The 19,080-nt window shown below is 42.0% G+C and overlaps 4 protein-coding genes across 5 annotated transcripts; 2 read left to right on the forward strand and 2 right to left on the reverse strand.

The window, feature by feature from the left end:
• Positions 1-486: 486 nt before the first annotated feature.
• Positions 487-4,575, reverse strand: LOC100822395 (peptidyl-prolyl cis-trans isomerase FKBP53). Its single transcript, XM_003579771.4, has 12 exons — positions 4,363-4,575; positions 4,209-4,282; positions 3,888-4,096; positions 3,661-3,770; positions 3,474-3,569; positions 2,595-2,883; positions 2,295-2,510; positions 1,969-2,191; positions 1,238-1,322; positions 1,119-1,160; positions 985-1,033; positions 487-904 (listed from the first exon to the last, which is right to left on the reverse strand). The coding sequence occupies exons 1-12, from the start codon at positions 4,373-4,375 to the stop codon at positions 826-828; spliced, it is 1,485 nt and encodes a 494-aa protein (XP_003579819.1). The 5' UTR covers positions 4,376-4,575; the 3' UTR covers positions 487-825.
• A 2,076-nt stretch (positions 4,576-6,651) lies between these two features.
• LOC100822699 (lysine-rich arabinogalactan protein 19) lies at positions 6,652-8,489 on the forward strand. Its single transcript, XM_003579772.4, has one exon. The coding sequence runs from the start codon at positions 6,881-6,883 to the stop codon at positions 7,283-7,285; it is 405 nt and encodes a 134-aa protein (XP_003579820.1). The 5' UTR covers positions 6,652-6,880; the 3' UTR covers positions 7,286-8,489.
• A 1,966-nt stretch (positions 8,490-10,455) lies between these two features.
• On the forward strand, positions 10,456-13,330 carry LOC100823018 (probable signal peptidase complex subunit 2). 2 transcript variants are annotated; one of them, XM_024455592.1, is made up of 5 exons: positions 10,456-10,659; positions 10,788-10,939; positions 11,070-11,151; positions 12,159-12,301; positions 13,052-13,330. In XM_024455592.1, exons 1-5 carry the CDS (start codon positions 10,552-10,554, stop codon positions 13,164-13,166), a joined length of 600 nt encoding a protein of 199 aa, XP_024311360.1. In that variant the 5' UTR covers positions 10,456-10,551; the 3' UTR covers positions 13,167-13,330. The 2 variants fall into 2 exon arrangements, with proteins under 2 accessions (XP_024311360.1, XP_003579821.1); XM_003579773.4 differs by having other exon boundaries at positions 10,461-10,659; positions 13,073-13,330.
• A 1,304-nt stretch (positions 13,331-14,634) lies between these two features.
• On the reverse strand, positions 14,635-17,615 carry LOC100823330. Its single transcript, XM_003579774.4, has 4 exons — positions 17,321-17,615; positions 16,843-16,995; positions 15,161-15,336; positions 14,635-15,014 (listed from the first exon to the last, which is right to left on the reverse strand). The coding sequence occupies exons 1-4, from the start codon at positions 17,480-17,482 to the stop codon at positions 14,912-14,914; spliced, it is 594 nt and encodes a 197-aa protein (XP_003579822.1). The 5' UTR covers positions 17,483-17,615; the 3' UTR covers positions 14,635-14,911.
• Between the last annotated feature and the right edge of the window lie 1,465 nt (positions 17,616-19,080).

Here is a 19,080-nt window from a genome sequence, read left to right on the forward strand (position 1 = left end):
ATTGTGAAATGAATGAATGAGAATGAATCTCTGTGTTGTTTCATTGATTGATGATTATATTTATAAAAAGGAAAGGACACCAATACATAAATTGGTGTTGCAATTTTGGCACTCGCGTCCCAGTTTTGGAAAAATTGGAACGCGTTACAAGGTTAATTGCCTAATTAACTGTTAATTAACTAATGATAATTAACTGTTAATTAATTAATAATTAATCCTAATTGATCATAAATAATTATTGTCGGCGCTAGCAAAGGCGAATGGGTTCCGAGGGGCTACCAAAGGCACGGGAAGGGGGTGGCAACAGCGACCAGACATGGCCAGCGGTGGTCAGGCCGAAAACGTTGTGAAGCCACACGGTTTTTCTTTCAATGGGAGAAAACATAGAAATTTCTTTTAAAACAATAGGGTTTATGATTCGAACATTTTATCTCGAGAGATATTTACTAAATTGAATTAAAAGAAAGAATAGAATGCCAACAACAATAACTGAAACATGGAATGCTTCGAACAGAAAATCCAATGTAACTACTCCGACAATTAACAGTTAAAACTGTGGCCAAGCATTCACTCATTCGTAACAAATTCTAGGTATGATTTCAGATGAATGCCAAAAACCAGCCACAAGAACCATCACGCTGATAAGGTCACTTGGAAAACCGGCGACCGATGTGCACCCCAAAATTAGCCCAGATGGCTTAGTTGGCATGCACAAGTAATGAAAAATAAGAAACATAGAAATGTTCAGTGAGGGGATAGCGCTGCCGAAGGAAAATGGCATTCTTCAAACTTGCAAAACGGTCTCCGTTTGTCCTCATCCTTTCTTCATTTTACATTCACCAGCTCAACATCAAACACAAGAGTTGAGTTTGGCGGTATTGCCCCGATCTTCTGATTTCCATAACTAAAAAGAAGATACAAATTACAAATCAGAACTGAAAAAAGCAGCGGCTGACATAAAAGCAACGCGGTGTTATATCTTACCCCATAGATGGTGGAATGGTGATCTTTCTTTTATCCCCAATTCGCATACCTATAACAAACAAAAAGGATGGGCATATGAGATCAAGCACCTATCAAAGTTATGATGTTCGATGACAAAGCACAGGATTAAATACCATTGACACCAATGTCCCAGCCTTTAATAACCTGTCCAACACCTGCAGCAAAGTAATATTTCAAACACCAATCCCGAGGATACTAGAGGATAAAACATCAGCATGAGGGGAAAATTTACCCAGTCTGAATTCAAAAGGCCTCTTTCCAACAGTAGAGTCAAAAATTGTGCCATTCTTCAACTTGCCAATGTACTTAACAGAAACCTAGAGAAGGATTCAACCGTCAGTAATAATCCCATAATTATATATACTACCTATACGCACGTGCCCTGTATGGATTCTTCTTTTTTGCATAAGTTGCTTAAATGCAATTTTAGCCTCACATTCTCAATTTTTGTGCTGAATAACAATTATCTCAAAATATTACATCAACCTAATCACAAATGTAGTCAAAAGATAGAGATATGTATATCTACCATACTGAAAATTTGTGAAATCACATTGATTTCATAGTAAAATCTCTGAAATAGTCTCAATTGGGTGAAAGTGCGTACAACCACCAACTCAGATCTTTATAATTAACAATAATAAAGATAATCAGAGCTTAGAAAGTCTCCTAAGGGCATCAACAATGGTAGGCCCAGTGTTGACTCTCCACGTCATCTAGAGTCGACGGTAAAATAGCGCATACAATGGTTTGTCTTTGATCTGGATCTATATGATTTGTTACCATTAAATATGAGGTGTACAAATGTACAATGGTAAAAAGGTCGACTCTTAGCTGAGTGTTAGTCGACTGGCTAAGAGTCAGACTCTTCGTGAAGAGTGTGTTTTTTCTCTCTCCTCCAGATCGGCAAAATTCAAATAAGAGTCGACCTCTGCAGATGCCCTAAGTAGTCAGATTGGTTACCTTTTTTCCAGGGGAAGCTTTTTTACCGTCTGGTTTGCCCAACGCCACGGTCTGAACAATCATACCATTGCCAAAAGTCCGTGTTTGGGATGCCTGCTCCTTGTCATCAGGCTTTGTAAGATTCGTGTCTGCCTGGATTTCATTTGTATTGTTCTCCTTTGTTTTCTTCTCCTTGTTCTTTTTCTTGGCTCCCTGTTTTGTAACCTCCTCGGCATTATTGTCACTATTAACAAGACATAAGGTGATTTGGTCAAATACCAAAAGCCATGAGGAAAGTACTCAAGATGAAAAGACGGACAAGATATGCAGTAGCTTAATATACTTACCTTATGATCATTTTAACTTGCTGATCAGCGTCAGCTTCAGAAGCACTTGCGTCCTTGCTTTTCTTTTTCTTCTGTTTGGCTTCAACAATGTTAGCTGAGGAATCCTGTTTGATCTCCTTTTCATCACTGTTTAACTTTTCACTGTCCACGGCAGTCTTTTTGTCCTTGGCCTTTTTCTTCTTCTTTGACACCCCATCATTTTCAGCATCAACTTCCCTAAGATGCAAAAATTGCACAAAATCTCTAGTCCGTCATGATTAAACAAATCAGCTAGGGAAAAATCAATGAATTAACATGTACCCTGATGAGTCACGATGATCACTTATGGCGCCACTTTTCCTTTTCCTATCTTCATTCGGCACATTATTTAGATTAGTACCTTTCTTCGAACTACCCTTAGAACTCTTCTTTGATTCAGATACAGGAAAGCCATCTTCATCTTCACTTTCCAGGGATTCAGCAGGTGGTGCCCTAACAGCAAGCTGAAGTCGAGAATCATCACCATTTTTGCTGTTCTGTTTCTTGTTTGAACCCTTCAGTCCTTCGCCACTAGCAGGCTTGTCATCCTCTTGAATCTCCTCAATGACAACTGCAAAATTTACCCACATTGAAAGAAAAATCACAAAATGGTCCAAGCACATAGCCAATGTATCTGAAGTTCTCAACACCAATTTCCAAAGTGAAATAAATGATAATAAACACTTCTTTTATTTCATGGAGAAATGAGGAAATAATTGGCAATCGTAATTCTATCTAAGCATGCACATAACTTCACAGCAACCTATAGATCAACACCTAGAAAACTGGCATATAATCCTAAACACTGTAACAGCTTGAGACACAAGCAGGACTTCTAAGTTCTAACAGCATTGACATATGAATCACTTGCTAACTTTAACCAGATTCATATATGCACTTACGATGCCCACCACTAGTAGTTGCTCAACAGTTCTTCCGTCACACATTTCCCAACAAAAAACTAGCTAATGGCAATTAAAGAACTTTAGTAAAATAGTGAAAAAAAACAATAAGATGTATCTAGAGAGAAACTTATCATACGGTTGGAAATTATAACCACTAAGGCAGGAAAAATAAAAGAGAAACACATATATTTCTAGTTCCAGGAGAAGCACCCCACTGGATCTTATCTCAGGAAAAGGAACAATGTGAAAGCATTACCTGAGCTCTTGCCTCTACGCTGATTGTACATCAAGTCCTCATCACCAGTCTCTGAATCATAGTCTGAATCGTATTCTGAATCGCCATCTTCACTGTCTGAATGTCACATGGCCTCAGAATCAGTTATCAAATGGCAGGCTTGCATGGTGAGATATAAATCTAAAAGAATTAACTGTGTTCAGCTGACCATGGGATGCTGGAATGACCATATCACCATCATCATCATCAGATACCAAGAAACCATCATCGGAATCACTACCAGTATCACTGTCACCTATGTCCTCATCGTACTCATTACTGAAAAAATACTTAAGGAAAAAAATCCACTGGCAACACCTCGACCAGAGAAAGAATCTCATAGCCATGAACTCAAAACAAAAGAAAAACAGGTAACACTAACGCAACAAAGGATACCCAATATAGTATCCAGTGAGGTGAACGCTCATTGGTCCAAGCACCGAGAAAGTCACGTACTTCTCCTCGAACTCGAGGTCCAGGTTGAGTGTCTCCGACTGCCCTGGGAGCAGGGTGCAGAGCAACAGAGGGTCCCTGTTCTTAACGGTGCATTGCAGACGCACCTTTGCCCCTCTCTCCGCCTTACTGGCCTCGCCCCCTATAGTCGCCTGCGTTGCAGATCCAACAAAATCACAAATCACCAAACCCAGGAACCCCAACCATCTATAGCCATTGTTATAACAGAGTGAATCGAAACTTGAAGAGCGAGAAGTCGAGAACCTGGGTGACGCGCAGGCGGCCGCGGCGGGGGCTGTGGGTGTGCGTGTAGGGCTTCTCAGGCTTCACTTCGGCGCCTGCAAGCAAAGCATGCGGGCAAACTTAGATGGTCGGGCAATTAACGGCGGTGTCCATAGCAATCGAGACGATTGTTTACCCCAAAACGACATGGCTGCGATCCGACGACTCGGCGACAAGGTGCCTCGATGGCAGGAGATTGGCTTCAAATCGATTGGGTGTTCTAAGATTCGAGGCGATGGCAGAGGAGGAAGAGGGGGAGGCAGAGGCAGGCGGCTAGAAACCCTAAAATAGGGTTTAAGGGGAACGGCGGAGAGCGTGGAACCTGTGATCCTGGTTTTGCCTGTAGGCTCTAGAAGTCTCCGACCTGCCCGTTGCCCCGTTGTTTCATTTTACGCTTTGGACTTGGGCCTCTGGCGTCTTGGGCTGGGCCAGATCATTGCTCTCAAAAATAAACCCGCTAATGAGACAGCCTCAACTAAGTTTTTTTTTGTTCTCAAAAAAAAAAATTTTGCGAGTTCAGATTTTGCGAGCGCTCTCAACTAAGGTTGTTCGAGAAGAAACCCAACCCCTTTGTCTTCGCAACTACTTCCCCGTCATATTAAGTGACTCAAATTTGTCCAAATATGAATGTATCTAGGTTTAAAAAGCGTCTAGATACATTAATAGAAAGTCATTTTATATGGGTCAGAAGGAGTAAGCGTTAAGCACTAGATGAGTTGTCGATGCGTTGTTGCGTGCGCCTAGATTTTCTTACCGCCCGTTTGATACCCATCATCTATTCAAGTTTCTATGCAAGTTTGCTACCTAGCATTTCGGTATAATATTTTTTGCCGTGAGTAGCATAACATTAGCAAGAAAAATGAGAAATAGTTGCGAGAAAACACATTGGGATGCCAATAAAAATGGACAGCCCTTTATCTCTGACTTGGCTTAGCTTTTCATCATGTCGGCGATTGTTTCTTCGGTAGTTTTTCTTCCGAAAAGAACCAACGACGACCGATCTATTAATAATCATCAACAGTAGTACAAAAAATACTAAGTAATAAAAACTACAAGTAAGTCAGCACTAGAACGAGATGAAGGCAGGCAACCATCCTTGTCTCTCCATCACTGGAACCAGGCAGAGTTTGCGAAAGGATTGTTTGTGATAGTGGATGGTCAGGTAGTCATTGTCGTAAGGCCACAAAGAACCAACGCACCCATAGTTGCAACCATCGTCAAAGATGAGAACCGTAAATCGAAAGAGCAGACCTGAAACCACACGAACAAATGCGAAAGCCGACCGAAACCCAAGAGATTCACCGAAAACCTGAAAAGCTAGCCGGATCACAAGGGATTTGTCGGAAACACAGGTCAATCGCCCTCTGCGAGCGCTAGGTGCACCGCCGAAGCAAGGACAGGGCGGGGAGAACCTTTTTCTGGCTGCAAGATGTTGTTGTCGCCTCACCATCTTGAAGAAGACTCTAAAAAATCCTACTCCCTTCGACCGGAATTACTTGTCACTGATTTAGTACAACTTCGTACTAAAACTAGGACAAGTAATTCTGGCCGGAGGGAGCAGAAAAACAGAGCTGTCCTTGTGCCGACGAGGGATCCGCCGCACCTCCGTGGCCAATGAAGTCAACGGAGGCCGGACGAACCGGTGCATGCAGCCGCCGCATGCCTGTAGATTGCGTGGGAGAGAGTTGAGACCTAACCAAACCGTTCTTGTTGATATACACGAATCAATGTTTGTTCGGTAGTTGGTAATTGCCACGGATGTTGTTTAACGTGTAGTTTAGTACATTTTTTGTCATGATTAAAATTTTGGTGTTTATTTGAGTGGTGACCAATATTTTAGTAAGTCGACACGGTCTTAATTCATCTTTCTTGTCAATTCTGGCCAATTTATCACTCACAGGTAAACAAAACATCATTTTGACACGGCAATGTGGGACTTAAACCAAACACACGCCGCACTTTCTTGGTCCTAAGCTCCTAATCTGCGAGACAGTATCATTTTATTTAAGATCGCGACTTAACAAAACAATTACTCCTTTCGACTCATATTATTTGTTTCAAATTTATCAAATATGAATGTATTTATGTTTAAAAAACGTGTAAATACATGTAACTTTGCGACAAGTAATATGGATCGAAATGAGTAATCATGCGATTTTGTGAACAGTGGGAAGCAAATCAGCGAGCCGGCCAAGTCCCAAGCTATACACGAAACAGCGAAGTGCCCCGACTTTCACGCGTCTTGGGGTCAAGCTGTTCCATTCCACGTACAGCTGCGTCTTACCATTATTACACCTCGCTGGTGGTACTACCCGACTACACCTGCCGTAACGTTGTTATTGCAAGACGTGTGGCTGTGCGCCACCCGGTACACGCCAGCCGCGTCCCCGTCGCATCCCCCCACCAAACGACGGCCCCCCAAACACAGAGCGAGAAGAGGAGCAACGGAATAGGAGAACACACGACCACGCGTCCAGCTCCCGCTCGCCCCGCGCGCCCAGCTCACACACACACACCTCGGCTTGCTGCCATCGTCTCCTCCGGTTCCTGCTCCCATCCTCTTCCTTCTCCACTCCCCCACCAGATTCGCCTCGTCTCTGTCTGTCTCTCCACGCTCCAGCCTTCCCTCCCACCTCTATGCAGCGTCCCCTCCCATGGCGCCAAGCGCACGGCAACGGCATGCACCCCCGCGAGCCGCGACCTTGACCCTCCTCCTGCCCCTCCTCCTCCTCTCCTCCCCGTCCCTCTCCTTCGCCGCCGCCGACTCCCCGCCGTCGAGCCCCGCCCCGCTCCAGGCGCCGCCGGGGCAGGGCGCGTCTGACTCCGACCCCACTCCCCCGCCGCCTCCGCACAAGCACCACCACCGGCACCGGCGCCACCGTCCGCCCCCGCCCCCGCCGCCCAGGCGGCGGCTAAACTTCGGGGAGAGGCTCGGGATTGCCTTCGCCGGCGTCGCCGCGGCAATGCAGGTCGTCCTCGGCGCCTTCCTGGCCCTGCGCGCGTGGCAGCTGCGGCGGCTGGACAGGGCCGAGGTGTCCTCCTCCACGCCCCTCACCTGACCGGCTAGCCTGCCCCGCGTCTTGCTTGTCGCCGTCAGGTCCGTGATTTGTTAATTGTTCGTGATCTCGAGCGTTGTTGTAAAGGAAGCAATGATGTCGTATACTTATTCTCGATTAATTCCATTCTACACACCATTTTTTCCCGCATGTGTTCGCCGAGATCGAGCACGCCAGCCCTTTGCTGTACGGGTGTACAACTTGCTTCTGTCAGAACAAGTAGACAGGCCATGTGATGCGATATACTGCCATGAGAGGTGTAGCGTGTGCTTATTTGTTGTTAAGCGATCCAGATTCAGGAATGGCGCTATGTTTCTGGTAATAGAAATGGGGTGAAATCCGTTATTAAAAAAGTGGTGCTATGTTGGATATAGGCTAACTGCTTAGATGTGCACGAATGCACAAAGTAATTCCAATTACTGCGTTAGTGCCGCGATCTTAGCTCTTAAATTGGTCACCTGTGGTAGTAGCACTCCATACCAACAATGTTGCTCCATGTGGAATGATTGAGCCAACTACTATCACACAACACTTATGAACAATGATAGCTTAGTGATCAGCAAGCTGATTGTACCTTTTCTGTCCGTCTCCTGGTCTAAGCATGATCACTCGATCACTGATGAAAATTTTAGAGGTTCCAGCTATCCACGGATCATGGATAGAGAAAACAGCAAGTTTCAGGTGTTATCGCTTAATATTTTTACCAACACTTGGTGACTAAGTGATGAAATTGGTGAAAGTCTCTGTTTGCTTTTTGGGACCAAAAGGGTTATTGTCTTATGCACTGAGTTTCTTGACATGTTTTTTTTCTATGTTGCGCTTTTGGTTGTTGTATCTATGCCTTTCAATTATGAGATCATATTTACCACAAGTGAAAGCATGTATATGGAACAGTGATATCTCTTTGCATTTTAATTTTATCCCTGACTAAATCCAAGTGATTCTCCATCTGTGAAATGCTTCAAGAAACTGAATAATGTTGAGCCATTCTACCTTGTCAAATGATGGACCATTGCAGCTATCCAATAGAACCATGTTCCAAGTTTTGCACATTGGTATGTCAATTCTTACAAGAGAAATTGGAAGGCAGCAAACATGTCTGTGTAGTGTATGATTACATTGTATATTGCCTGAAGTACTGTATGTATATATGCAATGTCTTACTCGTAAGTCGTAACTCATTCTAAATCCATTCTCATATGTGATATTTCCTACATCTCTTGCTTGTTTTGCCTTCGAGGGGGGGAAAACGAGCATAGATACCAGGATCAAATGATTTTTGAATCTGAAATGGTGCAGGAATCATTGGTCACGCATGTGAGAGCCAGATGGCTAATAATTATATACTCCGTATGTCCTGATTTGCATCTTGGACAACTGGGATGCGACCTTGTCTTATTGCCCAGATCCAAACCCTGGAGGACTTGCAAGTAGAAATGTGTGCCAACTTGAATGAGCAGCTGTCTGCTGAAGTCCAAGATGTGGAATGTTCTTCTTGGTATTTGTATCCTGAGTTCCTGACTAGTTTAGATGTCCTTCTTTAGATCTAGTGATTATTACGGTCTGACGCGTTGGCCTTTACCATTGCCTTCTTCTAACAGCGTGTCGTGCATCCCTTTGCTTACCCCTTCGTTCGCTCCCTCCCTGTCGTCGCTCTGCCCCCTTCGCCGGCTGGCCGCCCATCTCGACCCCCTCCCTCCCCTCCCTAGTCCCCTTACGGCCTTACCGGCCGCTGGCCATTCATGTCCTAGGCTTTAAGCTTTGGTTTCGTTTAATTGGGAGTTAAGCACCTGTAGCTTCTCGGTCTTCAGTTGTCTGTACGATCACTTGCCAAGAATGTTTCTGGAAGCTCAATTTTATCAAGTACTCTTCCGTTCCATCAACGTTGGCATGGCTTTATGAAATGGAGTGAGTACTGTATAATTCAATTCTATTCGTAATTTTGGGATTCTCGCTTTACAGTGGTGTCGGCTTCCTGTTATTGTGAAGACGGACTTCTCTGTCACTGTGCGATCCACATTGAGGAGATTAGAGCGTTGGTGCAGCAGGATAGAAGGTTTTCCTTGGTGAAAGGGGATAAATCGCAACATCGTGGGAGTCATCTACTTCTTGTGAATTTTGCTAGAGTTGGGTGACGCATGATTGTCTAACTGGTGCGTGGGAGTCATCTACTTCTTGTGAATTTTGCTAGAGTTGGGTGACGCATGATTGTCTAACTGGTGCGTGGGAGTCATCTACTTCTTGTGAATTTTGCTAGAGTTGGGTGACGCATGATTGTCTAACCGGTGCGTGGGAGGCGGTTCTCCGATATTGTATTGTTGTGCTTTCATAATACTCCTTTCGATCCATATTAATTGTCAAAATATTATACTTTCTTTGTTCCTAAATACTTTGCACTAAAATCACGACAAGTATTCAGGAACGGAGAGAGTATGTATCTAGACGCTTTTTAGGCATAGCACATCCATATTTAGACAAATTTGAGACAGCTAATATGTCGTTCCAAAATAAGTGACTTGAATTTGTATAAATTCTTATATAAATTCATGTCACTTATTTTAAGACGGAAAGACCATATAAATCTATTTTGCCCAAAAAAAGATGGGAGTACTTGTTTCTCAATTGCCGGTAGGGATAGAAAATCATGTTTATGTTGTCTTTTTTTCTTGAGGGAAAGCCCTCTGTTGTCCGAGTTTTAGGGCCTGTTTGGTTGCTACCCCGAAACCAATATGCCTGGCCGGGAATCTACCTTAGAATTGCCTGTGACTCGTTCGCTTAGCTACCTGAGAAGCTGCCTGATTCAGGCCACCGAATTTGAGCGCCCGAGCCTGGCTTTGTTTCTCAGCAAACGTGCCTGAGATCCTACTGTACCATTCATTGAATTCAAACCATCTCAAACCAAACAAGATTTTCATGCCACCTTCAGGCGTGAGATTATGCCAGGCATGTTGGCCACGACAGCATCCAAACAGCCCCTTAAGTTCAGTACACTGCATTGAGCTGTCGAAGTGCTGACCTGGCTCCCCTGTGACGAGCTCCTCCTCTCTCATTGGCCCCGCCCACCATCTACGTGGCGAACCAGGTCCACCTATCACCAAAACGAGAGACCATTCCCGTACTCTACTGACAAGCCGGACCCGATACAAGCAGCGCCCACCCGTCATAGACTGATCCCGCATATACCCCTGAGCCACGAGGTCCGCCTCGCACGCTCCTCCGTACTGATCCTCGCCCGCGGCCCATCCCCAACTCCCTCGACGACGGCGAAGATGGCGAGCGACGGCGCGGTGGCCACGCCGTTGAAGTTCACCCAGAAAAAGGCCAACCTCCTTGATCCCCACTCCATCAAGCACCTCCTCGACGAGACCATCTCCGAGGTACTGCAGTTCACACTAAACCCTAACCCCCTCTCCCGTTCGAGATCTCTATTCCTCTCGCTCCCTCTTCTCCTCACTTGGTTCCTCTAGATTCGGCCATTGATGAGGCAGTTCCGTGGTGCGACCAGGTCGTGAAGAGCAAGGGCTACACGGAGGACACACGGCTGGGCAACTGGAAGCTCGCGATCGGGACGGCCGTGATCGCCATCGCGCTTCTCGCGCAGTTCTACCCGAAGAAGTTCCCCCAGAACAGCGAGTTCCTGCTCGGCTGCATCGCGCTATATCCTTTTTCTGTGTTTGTTTCTCCGTTCTGATGAATTTTGTTAAGGAGTAGATCTGAATTTCTTTCTGGGGAATTGTCTTGAATTTGTTGTACGATGCCGTTGGTCCTTGACTTTCATGGTGGATACGTATGTGGTGATGAATGTGGTGCTGCTGATCCTTAGCTACGCCAAGGAGAAGGATGCCATTATCTTCACCCACCCTCCAGCGGTGAGTTTTATATTCATCTCGATTTGTTGCTCCTGAATTTCAATTATAGATCTCGCTGATTACTCCAGTCCTGGTTTCAGTATTTCTGAAAAAGATCGTACTCTCTGTTGATGTCTCCGAAGTAGTTTTGCCAGAAAAATAAATAAGAAATGTATATGCCCCGCAAAAAATAATAATAAGAAATGTATAAATTGCATGTCCTGTGTGGTCTATATTGAACTATGAATAGAGATGTTGCATTTAAATCAAATGTGAACCCCGCTCCACGGTATATGTTGCAATTAATATTCATCTGATGAATATGTTTACCTGTTCTGAAGTTGAACAGTTTTTAAGAAAATTTTCTATATTACAACTTCTGAAGAGACACACCATTTTTGTTGTAAATGAGATCGCTTTTGTTTGAAATATGTTATGCGCATTACATTAAATTATTCTGCCCCTCCTCTCAGGGAGCAGTTGCTCTGTTGCAACTATATCATTTTCTGTATCACCTAATTTTATGTGATACACTATGTTGACCTGTTGAGTAGTTGTGGTTTATTGTGATACTGATACAGGACCCTGATTATTTGCCATGTTGCGTACTTACTATATCACTTTTGATTGAATGCTTGAGCACTAGTATCTCATGTTAAAACTCACAAATGAGATGTTGTTTTGTACTTTTGTGCTCGATAATAGAAATTGAAAATCACATTGGAACTGTGTAATTAAACCACTGAGGTGTTTTTGTTTTTACTATTTTGCTTCTTGACCATGACCATAATGGCAAGTGTGTATTTCATAGTGTACTTGTATTGTTGTTGGTCAAACAATTTCCTTCTGCGAGTGCCTCGTTTATTAAGATGGATGAGTAGTGAATCCTTCAGTCCTTGGACAATAGGTACATCTTAAACTTAACTATGCCTAATGGCCTAGTGGTGAATGGATGTTGTTTGTGATTCAGGCTCATTTCAGCACATTTGTTGCCAAGCCTCGTTAACTTGTTTTTTTTCTTTCCTCAGGGTTCTTTCAGTAGCACTGGCCTAGTCATTTCTTCGAAGTTACCAAGATTCTCGGACATGTACAATCTTACAATAGCCAGTGCGGATCCACAGTCTATCTCTGCTCATAAGCCTGTACATTTCACTAAGAGTGTTACAAAATGGTATGCTTGCCCTCAGTTCATTGAGCTAATCTAAGTCATCAAAATTTATTTTCTTGCTTAATTCTGAAGCATGGGAAGGCACTTTCTTTTAGTTAATATAGTTCACCAGTTCAAGTTTAGCTAAATCTGACTGTGATGTTGGCTATCCAGTGTGCAAACTGATGCTTCTACCATAGTGTTAGGATTACTTGGTAGTCATTGCATTTCTGCTCCAAACATGCTTGGTTATACATTACTCGCTTTGGTCCACACAAAAATGGAAGTTTTTGTCTTGGACATAGGTCTAGACGTCAAAACTTTGGCTAATTATACCTTTTAAAATATTTAGATTGGATACCTGAAAATCAAACATTTAAATTTGTCTCAAAAAGTACTTCCATTACATCTAAATTTTATTCGGTTCTGTAAATATTTGTAACAAAAACTATTGGTTGAAGTTATGTTTTGGAGATTGTCCATGTCGTCAGTTTTTAGTGAACTAGAGGACATGACCTAGTTTGCAGACATAGAAACACATTGCAAGTGACTTGGAAAAATATGAAAGCTTCAGTTTGTTAATAGAACCCTGAGGCTTGCAGATACTAGATGAATGTTGCATTTGACCCGGCAAAACATGCAAGCTTGAGCTTGTGTAAGAATGTAAGATAGCTTTGTAGGTTAACCTGGCAGCACAGTGTTTGTTTTTGTTGCTGTATTTGGTCTACTAGGGGGCATCCTTGTAGCATAAGTCTCTCATGTTCTCCGTTACAGTGTTCTTACTATCTTGGGCAGGTTTACAAAGGAAGGTGTTCTCGTGGAGGGCCTGTTCTGGAAGGATGTTGAGAAACTGATTGACGACTACAACAGTGAGCGCAAGAGCAAATGAATTAGTAGCCTCTGCGTCTGATTGTATGCAGAAAGCTTAGACTAATCAAAATAGACAATGTTTTTGCTACAGTACTGTTTGACTGGAGAATGAAATATCGTTCAAGATAATACACCATTGGAGTTTTTTTTTAGTATGCAAGTCTATCCATCAGTGTTTGAGTATGCAAGTCTATCCATCGGTGTTTATTTAATCACTATCTTATCATTTTTAAGCCACCCGAGACTTTATACTATATTTGTTTTGTGAGTTTTTCACCAAACATCTCGCCTGATTTCCTTTCTATGGTTTCCTTATAAGCAAAGCTATAGCCTACAGGCAGGCATTTTTTAATGGTATTTCCCCCGATCAATGATAAGTGTCGAGGATTTAATACAAAGTTAGTAATGACCCTGACATTTTGAAGCTCATACTCTTTTTTGAAAATTATATTTAGAGGCCAAAAATTCTGAAAAAAAAACCCTATACTGCATATATGAATAATTCTAGGTATATATATAGAAGTTGTGAAGAAGTTAGTTAACATTTGATCTACACAAATTTGTGGATTTATAATACTGGCACATAACATTCTTTATACAAAAAGTACATGTATAATTCCTATAGAACTTTGATTGGGTAGTGTTAACATGGTAATAGTAATAACTACGGAGTATTATGGAGTACAATATTAACGCATGAAGTTACGTAGCCTCCCATCATCAGATTTAGTCATGTAGCTCTCTTAGTCTTAGACCCTGTTTGATTGGGCTTCAGCTTCAGCTTTTGATGTTTTTAGCAATCTCAAAAGCACTTCTCCTGTTTACACATGAAGATGAGAAGCATCTCCGGACATGCTTTTGGTGCTTCTAGCAGAGAAGCACCTCTTCTCAGCTTCATGTGTAAACGGAAAAAGTGCTTTTGAAATTGCTAGAAGCACCAAAAGCTGAAACAGAAGGCCAAACAAATAGGGCCTTAGCCTTGAGGGTGACTTTCAGCGCCATCACGTTAAGTGCAAGGGGCATCCTCAAACTATTCCCGTTTGTCCATTTTTGGGTCTATGGAGAAAAATGCAATATCTAATGGATCCCCACTTGTCCAAAAGTTGTCCATCTTCCCCATTTCTTTTCCAAATTTGGGGAGAGATTGTCTAAAATTTGTGCACTTGTTCTTTTGGTTCATATGTAAAAAACTCATGAGAAAGACAAATAAGGGCTCTCATTGGACAACATGATATTTTTCCCATCTTTGTTTGTCCAAACACCCCCAAATGAAAAAATGGAGAGGACAAATGAGAGCTTGTTTCAGCCTAACGTATCCCATGTACTCCTCCGATCCTAAATTCTTGTCGTTGTTTTAGTGCACTAAAACAGCGACAAGAATTTAGGATCGGAGGAATAGCGTTCTAAACTCTCCATCATTATATTGTGTATTTCTTCTCCATCATTATATTGTGTATTTCTTCTGGCAGTATTTCCAAAGAGGGGACTGAACTCTGAAGTGGGCAGTCTTAAGTGCCAAACACAAGCAGCAAGAACATTATTCATTATGTTCTCCAAAACAAGAAGCGCCGCAGAATGGTTTAGACAAACTCGAGAATACTCCTTGGATGCGCCTACAAAAACATTCTGCTAATTTCTGTACATCAGACGCAAAGCCTCAAAATACACGAGTGAAGATTGGTGAGATAATTGCATTTGAAGAACACTCTTGCTTTGGGACCGTATCAGCATCACCATTCTGTTGTAATTCCAATCCTAGGAGGCTTAATACTGATCCGACTGGGTTACAATAGCCTCAATCCGGTCTATGGATGCTTGCAATCGCCCATAGTTCATACTGAAGGCAGGTTCTCCTGTGCCAACAGCCCTGCATGGTACAAAGATAAAAAGAAGATGGATTGTAGAGTTTGTGAGTTCAAATCATCCCTGGTTGGCAGGTTTTCGATAAATAGTAGGATCCTGCCTATAATAATGTCAACTCAAAAGAATTTGAAGTGTTGACTCAAGACATACCCATGAATCTCAGGAAGCACATATTCAGCTTTCCATCCAACCCTCAAATCAAACCCTGGAAACAAGTTGAGTTTTGACTTGTTTCTGATCTGAGAGATACCATCTCCCCCCAAGCAAGTAGAAAGCTTCCATTTCCATCCAGTCGCCTTCAGTTGGAAATTGTGACCAATGCCAACCTGGATTGCCACCATTGTTAGAAATCTCATGTACTACTGGTGTTACAGAAGGAACTTGTTCAATCAAAGTGAACTCTGATAAAGAGAGTCCTGTCTCTAAACATTTAGCTTTTCGTGGTTTAATTTGAGCATGTTCATCATATGTTGTGGGGCCAACAAATCCGCTCTATTGTACTTAGTGTGCTTCCTGCATATATTTGTTGGATGTAGATGGGTACTACATTTCTTTTGCAAACAAGTAAAAAGAGCCATTATAGTTTTTCAGGCTAGGACAAATGGTCTACACTCTACTCCTGTAATTTATATGTGAAGAAAAGCAACATATAACTCTTTTCTGTGCCAATTTCTAAGGATAAACTGCTGTTGCTGAAGCGTGTAGGAATTATTTATCATCAAAGCATATTATTAGGACCCAGAAATACTGTCATTTTAGAAGCCCAGAATTTGACATGTGATAATGGCTAAACTGCTAAACATCTTACCTAGTACGAACTATAGTGTATAGCGGGGAAACTCCATCCTTAAATATTCAACCTGCCCCTGGACATCTCTAGACCACAAAAAAAGAAGAAGTGCATCTACTTTGTTATTTAGGTATTCAACATAAACTAAGAAATCGAAACGTGTTCTTCTAGCTTTTGTAATGAAGTTGATGCATATGAAGGAGCAATTTCTGAAGAACATTAGGATCAGAGATAACAAATATACAGAAGGCAGGTTCTAAGAAAACAAGTGTTAATTGTGTTGTAACAATGTGTCTTCAATTTCCACTATCAGAACCATGGCACACACTACATAAAGATAAGTTTTTTCAGCACTCTGGAACTGATGTCTGAAGTCTGAACTCTGCAATCCAAGAGAGCAGACTTATTCTTGAGACGCAAGCGAGCAGATATATAGTGCACAAACTGGCACCTTCTTCACAAGAAAATATATATTTACAAACTGTAATATAATGAAGGACCAAACTATGACTCTTAGCTACATGAACAATTTAACATCTCTAGATGTTCCATCAAATGCCATATCACAAGGAGTGTCTATATCTATATTCTATATATATACTGATAAAGTTTCGAGTAAGCAGTGAGTTCACTCCCCTCCACTTGAATTGACACGTGGGATCATAACTCAAAACCTTAGTTCCTGAAATGTGCCGTAACATGGAGCAAATGGTTTAACTTATTATAATCCCACGCAACTAAATTCATACCGGGAATTCAAACAATCCTCATCCTCTTGCCGCCTTTCTTCCCATGCAACTATTATCTCATTATGAGATGTGCAATTGTTTGTTGCACATAATTGATTATCAATAAAAAACAGATGCACATGTTTGGCAAATTATACCCTTGATCTTCTTTTTTGTTCTCTAACAAGGCATGCTAGTGTCAATGAATAATGCGAACTGGGTGTTACTAGTTCCATAACAAAATTGTGCTAAATATGAAAGCAGTTCTTGCAGCACAAACAATGCACAAAACAAGATTCAGTAAAGAAAGTAACCTGAAGGTTGAGATACTTTGTAACTGGTATCTTCTTGGAGAGCAGCTGTACGTCACCACTGATGGGCTTGTATTGGAACTTCCACTTCCGGTCGAAATCTAGAGGTTTCAGAACTACTTTCGCCTCGAAATCATTCACTTCAAGATTGTAGAACTGGAAAGAACGCATAACGTTTAGACACTCAGATCATGTCTGAACCGGTTTCACCAGAGCACAGAGTAACAGTGATCACCATTGCAACATAACCCTATATCTCCACATTGGCAAGATTATGAGCGAGTTCATACTGTCCCAGTGTGCACAAGGGGCAGCAACATCAGCAAGAGTAAACTATTTCCAATACACGGACATTGCCAAAGTTTAGCCTTTCGAAATCTCGCGAAATACATTGGACTGTTGGAGACGGGGAGGGAGGGGATATAAAAGCAGCCCCAACACTGAGGTTTAGGGTTTAGGAGGAGTAGGGGAGTGTACCGACCTCGAGGTTGAGGCCGACGCGGAGACCCCGGAGCTCCTTACGGAACTTGAAGTGCAGCTCGGCCGGCACGACGTTGATTTGGTACAGCTCGTCCAGTGTCGTCGGCCCCTCCCCGACGCCCCCGTCCGCCCCTCCGCCGCCGACGCCCGAGCTCGACGCCATCGAGCGTCACGCGAGAGAGGAAAAGGCGCTCTGATTTCTTCGGCGTGGATTTTGGGCGGCGGGTTGCGACGGGGCGGCGAGGTCGAAGAACCGATCGGCCGGCCCGCCCGGCCGCGTAATCTACTAACTGGTGCTTTTGCACATTGCCCCTTGCTTTTGTATGCAGTCGCAGACATGGACGTTTCCCTCTTGGGATTTTTTAGTGGGCACTGTCACTGACTCACTGAAATTTACTTAAATTTTACATGTATTTAGACGCTTTTTAGAAATAAATACATCCAATTTTAGTCAAATTTGAGACAAGAATTATGAGACCAAGAGAGAGTATAAAATATAATATTCTGGAGAAAAATACTCGTTTCCAAATTTTTTTGGGGTATTCCCTCCGACACTTATCATGGATCAGAGGGAATACAAAAATATAATATTCTGGAGAAAATACTCGTTTCCATAGTCATGGTCATGTACACATAGTCACGAGTATGTTGATGATAAAAATATCTATTGGAGAGTAGGATAACACAAGATATAAACAATCATGTCTCCACGTAGGTTTCAAAATGAATCTCAAAACATGTACCGAAAAGCAGTTTTGTTATGTCAACATGAATAAGTAATTTTGAACCTAGCACGCTTTCGTTGCTTTTAGCCACTGACTTCTAATCTCCCATTTTTGCGATATTTTATCGAATGATGAAAACCTCATACAGAAAAAGTGGCATGAATAACCATCACCAATAATAGCAAAACTAGGTTAGTCAAAATGGCTACTTCCTCACATATATTGTATGATCTCCAATTTTCAGAAAGCTTATTTATTAGGATATAATAAAATAAATATATTATATAGTTACTTTTGATACAATCTATGCATTTGAGTTCGGCATATTCGATCAAGCAAAATGCATGTGCTAATTTACTCCATACTAAAAAAAATGCTTAACGAAATGTTGTACTACAAGTGTATTATCTTAGAACATATAATTCGTATTCGTTTTTGTCTCTGTGATTTATGCCAAATCAACAAGTGATGAAAATAATATTCAAAAACAAGTGATACACACAATCCCAAGTGACATATATAGTCACAAGGTGACAGACGATTCTTACTAACTGAGTCTTCCATAGGAATAAAGATACTAGAAATCTGTGTTATAGAAAGCTTAAGAAATGACCTAACATCTCCACAAACTTATTACTTAGCATTATTTCCATGAAAATATTTTCCACACATATATAAACAAATTATCCTTATTTTGATTTCATAAATCTATATACATCTTGTTTGTGTTATGGTTGGGTATATTTTGTTTTTACATTGTTCGAAGCGATGGAGATGCAAGTGGAGTCCCGTTTACCATGCTTAATTAACTTGCTAGTTAAAAAATAATTGCAGGTTGGTCCCAGTGAGAAATACACGGGACCTCGCTTGCATCTTAATGATGAAATGTGACAATAAACTACTCCCTCCGTCCCAAAATAACTGATTTGGATTTATATAAATTTTTATACAAAAAACTACTCCCTCCGTCCCAAAATAACTGACTTGAATTTATATAAATTTTTATACAAATCCACGTCACTTATTTTGGACGGAG

This window comes from Brachypodium distachyon, chromosome 5 (assembly GCF_000005505.3).
Source record: "Brachypodium distachyon strain Bd21 chromosome 5, Brachypodium_distachyon_v3.0, whole genome shotgun sequence".
Classification (NCBI taxonomy): domain Eukaryota; kingdom Viridiplantae; phylum Streptophyta; class Magnoliopsida; order Poales; family Poaceae; genus Brachypodium; species Brachypodium distachyon.

Bases quoted from the DNA above. Each gene is read 5' to 3' on its own strand.
- LOC100823018 (XM_024455592.1), top strand. From the start codon at position 10,552: ATGGCGAGCGACGGCGCGGTGGCCACGCCGTTGAAGTTCACCCAGAAA. The intron at 10,940-11,069 runs ATATCCTTTTTC...CATGGTGGATAC, and splicing joins CTGCTCGGCTGCATCGCGCT to GTATGTGGTGATGAATGTGG. The intron at 11,152-12,158 runs GTGAGTTTTATA...TTCTTTCCTCAG, and splicing joins TCTTCACCCACCCTCCAGCG to GGTTCTTTCAGTAGCACTGG.
- LOC100823330 (XM_003579774.4), bottom strand. From the start codon at position 17,482: ATGGCGTCGAGCTCGGGCGTCGGCGGCGGAGGGGCGGACGGGGGCGTC. The intron at 15,337-16,842 runs GTTACTTTCTTT...GTGGCAATCCAG, and splicing joins CAAAGTATCTCAACCTTCAG to GTTGGCATTGGTCACAATTT. The intron at 15,015-15,160 runs GTATGTCTTGAG...TGTACCATGCAG, and splicing joins GTGCTTCCTGAGATTCATGG to GGCTGTTGGCACAGGAGAAC.
- LOC100822395 (XM_003579771.4), bottom strand. The intron at 3,570-3,660 runs GTCAGCTGAACA...TGTGACATTCAG, and splicing joins GGTCATTCCAGCATCCCATG to ACAGTGAAGATGGCGATTCA. The intron at 905-984 runs GTAAGATATAAC...TCTTCTTTTTAG, and splicing joins ACCATTCCACCATCTATGGG to TTATGGAAATCAGAAGATCG.
- LOC100822699 (XM_003579772.4), top strand. From the start codon at position 6,881: ATGGCGCCAAGCGCACGGCAACGGCATGCACCCCCGCGAGCCGCGACC.